The 9,349-nt window shown below is 29.7% G+C and overlaps 1 protein-coding gene across 1 annotated transcript; it reads left to right on the forward strand.

Annotated features, from left to right (window-relative positions):
* Positions 1-2,578: 2,578 nt before the first annotated feature.
* Positions 2,579-3,989, forward strand: LOC110658622 (uncharacterized). The gene is made up of 2 exons (XM_021816306.2): positions 2,579-2,703; positions 2,865-3,989. The coding sequence occupies exon 2, from the start codon at positions 2,888-2,890 to the stop codon at positions 3,845-3,847; it is 960 nt and encodes a 319-aa protein (XP_021671998.2). The 5' UTR covers positions 2,579-2,703; positions 2,865-2,887; the 3' UTR covers positions 3,848-3,989.
* The last annotated feature ends 5,360 nt before the right edge of the window (positions 3,990-9,349 follow it).

Here is a 9,349-nt window from a genome sequence, read left to right on the forward strand (position 1 = left end):
CTCATAGTGGTAGGGCCCATTGGACATACTGATTCTGATTTCCTAATAAAAGTTTGATGATTAGTGGGTTGGGGTTAAAGAAGATATGGCGGCTCTCTTCATTAAGATGGTGCTTGGAGCAGTCATATTAGAGAGAACAACCAATTGATGTGGTGGTCTGGGGGTAAATACATATTTATCCATTTGTTTGATTGTCTCTTTCACTTCATTATAGCATGGAGATTAAAGATTGATAATTGTTGTGATACTACAGGAAGAGAGATCTATATATATATCTCTCAAATAATGGTTTAATTAAATCGGCAACAAACACAATGATTTTTGGCTTGAGAAATTGCATAATTGCTGTGTTTCTAATGGAAAGCATTCCCCTCCTTTTTTCTATTTTATTTAATATTTCCACGCGAAAAGCTTCCAAAGTCCTCTCTTTCTCCTTATCCATTCAACTTTGAGGTAATTGCTGGCTTATCTCCCCTTTGGGTTTCAAGTTTCAAACCTCTCCCCATAGTATTATAATTTTGGTTATATATAAAGAAATTAAACTGTTTTTGTTATATTTGGAGACTAAATTATAAATTATTTTACTATTTACCTTTTAATTATGCCTTGAGACCAAAATGAGGCAACTTTTTTCCTTTATTATTACCAAATCACGTGGCCTGTTCTTTGTTCACTATTTTTTTTTTTTTCTAACTGTCAAATTGGGTGGAAAAAAGCATTCAAACGCGTGCCAAGGTGCAAACACTCGCAGAGTCAAGTCTTGTAGAATTGTCATAGGTTAATCACTACTGCATTTAGTACACGGAAGAAGAATTGATGAATGCTAACAAAATCATTCTCAATGAATCAACATTATGTAAATAAAGGATTTTATAGCTATATATCTAGTTTGTTGGGTCTTGCAAAATAACTCAATTTGGAAAAATATTATGGCATGTCATAATCTATTTTGTAATTGCTCTATCTATGACTGGACTTTTATGTAGTATGGTCGATTTATTAATCAATATTCGTAGCTTTTTCAAGGACCAAAATGAAAACTTAGCTATTTCAAGTGGAAAAATGAAACCTTATGTTGGAAATTTTAGCCTTATTCTTGCATATATTGGATCGATACTTTTCCGAGATATATATATATATCTCTCTCTAAGCTTTTCTAACCACTCAAAAACCTTAATTTCTAAAATTTTATATTTTAAATTAAATTTAATATATTTTAATCATAAAAATTAAAAAAATTAATAAAAATTTTAAATTATTTTTATTTTAATATATAATTTTTTAAAAAATAATCTAGAAAAAAAAAATTTATATAGACTTCATTTATTATTGACTCAATATATAAATATATGAGTTTCACCTATTTTATACATAAATTTTATTGTATATATTATGTATTAAATTCTTAATTAGTTGAATTTAAAAAAAAATTTCTCTAAAATATGATTTTTATTTAAAAATATGAAAAATAATATTAAAATATATATTTTTTTTTATTTAATGAGTATAAAAATCAAGTTACTTCCAGAAGAAGAATAATAAGATACGGACAAATTGAAAAATTGATGTTACAAAAGACTCGATCGGCGTAATGTTTACATAGCTTGACAGTGACGGATTGAGAGAGTTAGTGATAAACACAACATTTTAATTTAGTGGTTTTAAATTTAAATTTAAATTTAAGGATAATGATAATGATAATATTTTTTAAATTTATTTTTTTATTAATTAAAAAGATATTTAAAAAAATATAATATATTAATTTTAAAATTAATTAAACTAATATAAATTTAACTTTTTAATTTTTTTTAAAATTAGTTTATTATTTTTTTATTTAAATAGGTTAATAAATTTTAATTTAATTTTTTAATTAAAAGATTAAAATTTTATATCTTTATCAGCCCCGTTAACTACGTCATTGCAGCTCGGCCTCGTGTCAGAGTCTACGTAGACCATAGTGTCCACTCCTGTCTGCTGCCTTCGCCACCGACGGACTATCGTCTGGGCGGAGGTTTGGTCCCACTTCACCTGTCCGGGCTTTGTATTTATTTAATTTTTTAATTACACAAATTCAATTAATTTACTCTCGTAAAAATTTGATTTATCAGTGAATTAATTTTAATAAAAAAATTTTACCCAACAAGAGTTGTTAGACTTCAAATCTCTCAATTTTTTCTTTAATTTTAAAATTAAAATAATGGCCAATGAATTTATTACTGAATTCCTAAATGGTTTAATTAATTTAATAATATTAAAATTATTTTTTGAATTTTAAAATTGGAAATAATCTAAATTTTAATTGAAATTAAATTAATAAAAAATTATTAAATTGGATAAATATTTTTAAATAATATCAAGTCAACTTTTCTATATTAAGTTAATTTTTGTCAACGATTTTAAACTCATTCTCTCATACAGACTTAATATATTCTAAATAAATAATTTTAAAATACTTTTCAACCAAATCAATTGTTTTTTTTTTTTATCAAAGAAATCAAATATTCTTAATAATTACCCTATTATAAATGAACAATTACTCTGGGCTTTATATAAACCCCCTGCCTACTCTATGTATCTCTCAAATGGCAAGTTTCCTTTATTACTTCCTCCCCCAAAAACAAGAAACTAAAGAACTTCCCAACATATAACTCAGCTCACAATCACAGTCTTTACTTTCCTTCTCTGCAAAATTCTCCTCTGCAAGTAAGAAGTAACCCAAAAACCCTAACCCTCTCTCTCTCTCTTTCTCTCTCTCTCTCTCTCTCTGTGTGTGCACTTTCTTTATGTCTCTCTTCTTATTCTATTCTCCATCGTTTCTTTCACTTGGCTTCCTCTGAAGATGTCTTCTTTTGAACTTGATATAGTCAAGGCTGAGAAAGCTGACGCCATGAGAAGATACAGGAGAGACAGAATCTCTGGATTCTGTTTTACCCTATCAGCGGCCGTCACTCTCCTTTGCTGCTCCATCACATGGTTTCCGTTCGTCCAAGAGATTGCACCTGCTTATCTCTCCGTTTTGAACAACCATCTGTTCGTTTTTCTTCTCATGAATGCTCTGGTTTTCGTTATCTACCATTTATCCAACGCCAGAGTCGCCGCCATCACCACAGGACAGAACGATTCCGCCTCTCATCAGCTTCTTTACGATCAATACGTCTCGATATCCTCCTCTCGCTGGAAAACAATTGCCGACGAGGAAAAACAATTGGTAGTATTCTCACCGGCCTCAGCGGAGGCCGTTCAACCCGACGAGAATATCTTTCACAACAAACGGACGGGGCGTTCCGAGAATGCTGATTGTGCTCCAGTGGAGAAGAATCCAGATCGTGACCCTGCGGTGACAGAAACTTATAAGGCTGATAGAGAGAATAAGAATTTCAGGAGAACACGATCACAGAAGTACTCAGTAGAGAAGATAAAAGGGAGTGACCATCGACGACAGCTGCGGCCATCGGAAACAGATAGGGGAACACCGGCGGCAGTGGAGGCCGTACAACCCGACGAGAATATCTTTCACAACAAACAGATAGTTCATTCCGACAATGCTGATTGTGCTCCAGTAGAAAAGAATCCAGTTCGTGATCCTGCGGTGACAGAAACTTACAAGGCTGATAGGGAGAAGAAGAATTTCAGGAGAACACGAACACAGAAGTACTCGTCAGAGAAGATAAAAAGAAGTGAACAACGACGAGAGCTGCGGCGATCGGAGACAGAGAACGGAAGAGAAATGGTGGTCGCTGGTGGCCGTACGCTGACGAGTAAGTCGGAGCAAGAAATGAGCAATGAAGAGTTTAGGCTTAGAATTGAGAGTTTCATTGCCAGTCACTACAATGAAAGGGGTCTATAGCTGTTTCAATGGAAGAATGAAAGAAGTCCTTTACCACAGTCACATGTGATTATGTAGCAGCAGATTATAAATTAATTAAGGGAAGAAATTAGGTTAAATTAATGAAAATTTATAATTAAATATTGAATTATATTATATTTCATTATGCTTTACTTGACTATGATTTTTTTTTTTAATTATATATATTGAAATCTGACAATTGTTAAATGGGTTCATTTTCATGCCAGGTTGACCTTGAAGTCTTCATATTTTTTTTAATTGAATAACAAGCTGGGTTTTGGTGAAACTTTATTTAGGAGTTGTTAATATTTGTTGTCATTTGTATTCTTTTGCTTTGATTTTCCAATATGAAAGGAAATTAATAAATTGGAATGACATGAAATGGATGAGAAATGAATCAATTCTTGTGTTCAGACATGGTGATAGCAATGTATTACGACCAATACTATAAAATCTGCCTCTACTTGCCAAATGTAAGAAATAAGTGTTTATCTTTCATATGTGACAATAACTACTTTACCTAACGGCTAGATGAGATTTTTCTTTCTTAACAACTGCCCTTTATGATTCTATCCTCTTCCCTTAATAAGGATATGCCCTTAAATGATGTCCACAAATCGATTATTAGCACTTATCCTCTTTCTGGGGCCAAAGCATGTGGACTTTGGAATTTTATGAAGGTGCATCTAATGAGTTTAAAAGATTTTAAAATATTTATTTTAAAAAAATAATTACACTCAATTTTATAAAAAAATAAAAAATTGAATTTATAGTTAAACCAAACAACCGGAAATATGGGAAAATATTTGCGTTTATAAACTGATGTAATGACACAATAAAATTGCGTATTATGATTAACAGTCACTTGACTAGCCACCAAATTGGGCTTTCGGGAGTGCATAATTGCTCCACTACAAGAAAGAGCAAATTATTTTGCTTATAAACGCTGCAATCTTCTCAAGCCAAAATTCCCTTTTGGCCTAAGTCTGGCTTAGTTCATTTGGATGAGGCATAACACTTCCTTGACAAATTAAGTTGAGTTCCTACTTCCTCAATTTTCCTACTAAAAAGAAAGTCACTTTTTGGTCTGCTTAGGATAAATGTAGAGTAATTAGGAACTGTCCTAGTACATGATTTCTCATAAATTACATTTCCAAGTCCTGTGTGGGTAAGGGTTGAGGACCGAGGGCACTTTTTCTGGCATTATGAATGAAGGATATTCTTACATACTGATAAAGCCAAAAGTTAACTCTCTCTCTCCTTCCTCCACATTGTCTCTTGTAGGTCACAGCAACTTCTTCTTCTTCTTCTTCTTCCATTTTCCCTATTCTTTAATCTGTCCTTTTCTTAGTTTCCTAATACTTTTTGGTTCTGGGTGTGATGGGACCAGTTCAGAAAGCAAAGGTGGGGGACAAAGGAAGGTTGAGGGCAATTCATGTATAATTTGTTTATTGGGGTCGCATGAAACAATTGTTTTGTTGCTAAGAAATGAAATTATAATGATTATTTTGCATTATGGTGTATTCTTTATAATTGCTCTTATCCACTTGTTGTGAGAATTCTGTAACAAATTAAAGAAGGTAAAGATATCCCTTTTTACGTAATTGGCCTCTCAGCATTTCTTCTCTCTGGTTGTATTTAGCTCTGTGCGCTGTCAATGATCATCTCAATTATTTTCTTGGACTTCCATCTTCCTCTTCTCTGTCGGCAAAGGGGATCAAATCTAGGGGTCAAATCCTTGGATTTAATGTTATGTGATTTGAAATTTGATCTTTGAATCCTCCTCCCTCACCATTTTCGAATGATTTAAGTAAAGGAATATAAAGAACTTGAGTTTTTATATTTTCTGGCTACAAATATGTAAATATTACAATTTTAAATTAAAACAAATTTTTTTTTTCAAAATCACAAAAAAATTTCTGAACTTTTTTGCAAAACAATTTAATCTAATCATTTTAATTATTTATCAATTGTTGATAAATTAAATAAATTGATTACAATTTTAACTAATTGATTAAAATTAGATTTTCAATTTTTTAATTAATTAAAATTAAACTTATAATTATCAATCTGTACTATAATTTTATTGAAAAATTATCAAAATTAAAAGCCTAAAATTATAATAAATATGTTAAAATTGTTCTAAATTATAAACTTAAAACAACTGAATTAAATTATGAATCTTATTAAAATGTTCAATTTTTTTTAATCATGATGCCAATTTTTTAATTATTACAATTGCTATTTGTTTAGTCTTGCTTTCCTTGAGAGGATGATGACCCTTATCTTTCTCATAATCGTAAGCTGATAATGGTAGATTTTATAATAAAGTAATTATAACCAAATTAACTATATTAATAAATAAATAAATAAACATGCATCTTGGGAGCTGTCCCTATAGTGGGACAATAGTCTTGTCTCTCAGGTTTGTCATTTCTTGATGTAAATGAAATCCTTCAAGCTTGTTCATTAACATTTTAAATGTGAAGTTTATAAGTCCAATATTAAAATATGGTAGACTTTAATACCATATTAAGAAATCAATGAAACTTAATTTCGCCCTAAAAGTTAGCTCAAAGAAGGAAAAAAAATTTATTAAAGTCTTAAATATAGTTCGAATATTTCATCCCAAATCAAAATAGGACAATAGATTACTAAATCTGAAATCTCATAACCAATTTTCAACGTATTAATATTATAGTTGTACACCATGCAATTTATAATCCTTGTGTAATCTGGTGATCAGCCTGCTGATTTTTTGTCACCTCCTTACCTCTGCTGTTTTTCTTTCTAATGAATAAATCTCTTGCTTATCAAATTAAATCTTTTGTGTGATACAACTTGCATTTAAATAACAAGTTGGATGTTAGAAAGCCAATAGACTACAGTAAGTCAATGACAAATTAAAGCAGATCATGAAACCCATGTTTGGTGAAGTAAACATCATCAACTATTCAGCTCCATGTGAAACTATGGTTGAGACTTGAATATATTAAATTAACTTTAACTTAATTTTTAATATTCTCTAATTAACTATAAATAGACTCTCAATGAATGTTGGTAGCAAAATTCTAGTCTGATTTTATATATTTTTTTTTTAATTTAATTCACTTTTATATATTAAAATTTTATGTTTTGAAATTATATTATATTGACTTTTAATCAAGCCAAAAAAAAAAACAGTTAAATCAACTAATTATCTAATTGATTCGACTTTAAAAATATTAAACTTAATTAATTATTTTGTAATCACAAATTGCAACATCTTTAAAAAAAAAAAAAAAAAAAATTGTCCCCACATTTAATTTGTTTTAAAGATTACCAACTAGTCGAGTCCTGCTACTTTTCAAATGTCAATAACAAATTCATATTTGTTTTCTTATGCTTACTCGTATGTATATGATGGTGGAATTAAACAATTGATTCAGAGTCACTGACTGAATCACAGATACATCTACTGCTGAATTTTAAATGGAAGCTAATATTTATGATGGGGAAGTAAATGATTAATTATTATAAACCAACAGCAGCTCCCCTAATTAAGTAATATTTTTCAGACATATTAAATATTTAGATTTTTTTTTAATTTATTTAATTCTTAATCAAACTCAAATTTAATATCTCACAACTATAAATTAATTAAAATTCTTACACTTTATTGAAAGGCAAAGTTTTACTTTATGACAAATATCTACGATTAATGTAAATCTGGTGCAGGAGGATTTAGAACGATATTGTTATTTTCAGTGGGAAATAAAATTAAAAAAAAGTAAATAAATTACTAGAGATATAAAATTTTTTAGAGTTTATAAATTTAAAATAGTGTAATTCTTTAATAAGATGATTCTCAATTTTAATTTGGAGCTCTCACTTATAAATTTAGCAACTTTTTAAATTGAGTGATTTCTTAATAAGAGTAAAAAAATATATATATATGAAATTGGCAAGAGGACATGCATTCATGAGTATAGCAATATATTAAATCAAATGGTAATGAATGAGGAAGAGGGACCTAACGAACTCAGGAAAAGACACGGGTTTACTTCGGTCAAAATATGGAGGTGATTGGCTTAGGGTGACCATAGTGATGGTGACGGCTATGGCGGCTATGGCGTCGTCTTGGTGTTGGCTTATGATAGTGGTGATAATGAAATACTGGTGGTGGATCTGGTGGTGAATAGAAATAATGATGGTTGGATGGAGATGATGACACGGTTGTCTTCATGTTTTCTGATAAGCAATGACTTATTTTCCCCGCGAGCCTCATTTTTTTTTTTATGAGAATTTTTTTATTAATAATTTTTTTAACGATGTTAATCTATCTGTTTAAATCTAAGTTAATTACTCCAATTTCATTTATAAACTTAACTGACTCTATTTGATAATATAAAGGTTTAATTTAAAAAAAAATTAAGAGCTTAATTGAGTTTGATAAAAAAAAAAAAAATTGAGCAGTACAATTTTGCACTAAACATTTATGCATGGATAAATATATAGAAGGTGTACCATCCAATTATTGATAAATATATAAAAATAATTAGATATTAAATATAATGTTATTGCTATTGGATTGATGGTGTGGTTGGGAAACAGCACCAAATATATTAATAATTTCAACAATAGCTGTTGCCAATAATTTTAAATGGAATCATAAAATCTTCTTTATAATAATTTCGTTTCCGAAAGCCGATATTCGGTTTCAATTTTAGGGTTTTGATTAGTCTGATTTTAATTGATTATTTTTCTAAAATAAAATCGGTTTCAATATTTGGAATCATATCAATTCTGATACATACCCAAATGAGACTGCGTGGAAAGATTTGGAGATTTGTGATTGCAAATTTGCAATTGGCATAGAATGGACTGGTCCTCAACTGAAACTGCTTATTGCTTAGCTTGGGACCTTGTCTTTTAGAGGTATGCTAAGGCTTGCTTGACAAATTTGGGACCATCACTAAATATTTCTGATGTAGTGAACACAGCTGGGTGTGGGTATTGATTTAAATAAGTTATCATCTACCAACACATGCCCTATACCACCTAAAACGTTTGTAAAGTTCCTTTCTCCTTTCTTTTCTAAAAAAATAAAAAATAAAAATTAAATTTCTTATTATAATTAAAATAGTATATCGTAACAATTAAAAAAAAATGTCAACAATGCTATATAATGAATGATTTTATAAATTCTGTAATCAAAATAATATATCCAGTTGCTTATAATTAGAAGACCTTTATCTTTGTTATTCAATTTTCATGGACGTCACACAAACAAGACTTTAGACTACGCCAACTGGTAAGATTAGGTAAAAGCTCTGCCTAATCCTTATTTTAGCTACCCAATTGCCTATAATAGACATAAAGCTTCCTTTATCTTTCCAATTATATTTAAACAAAAATAAATATCTTTATCATTCGTCCATCTTACATATGGTCAAGAAACCAAATCTAAAAGTTTAACCTTATCCACATAATATTATAATAGATTAAAATTAGATATTATAA

Source organism: Hevea brasiliensis, chromosome 12 (genome assembly GCF_030052815.1).
Source record: "Hevea brasiliensis isolate MT/VB/25A 57/8 chromosome 12, ASM3005281v1, whole genome shotgun sequence".
In the NCBI taxonomy this organism is placed as follows: domain Eukaryota; kingdom Viridiplantae; phylum Streptophyta; class Magnoliopsida; order Malpighiales; family Euphorbiaceae; genus Hevea; species Hevea brasiliensis.

What these genes read in the sequence shown, in the direction of transcription:
- LOC110658622 (XM_021816306.2), top strand. Translation starts at nt 2,888, where the DNA reads ATGAGAAGATACAGGAGAGACAGAATCTCTGGATTCTGTTTTACCCTA.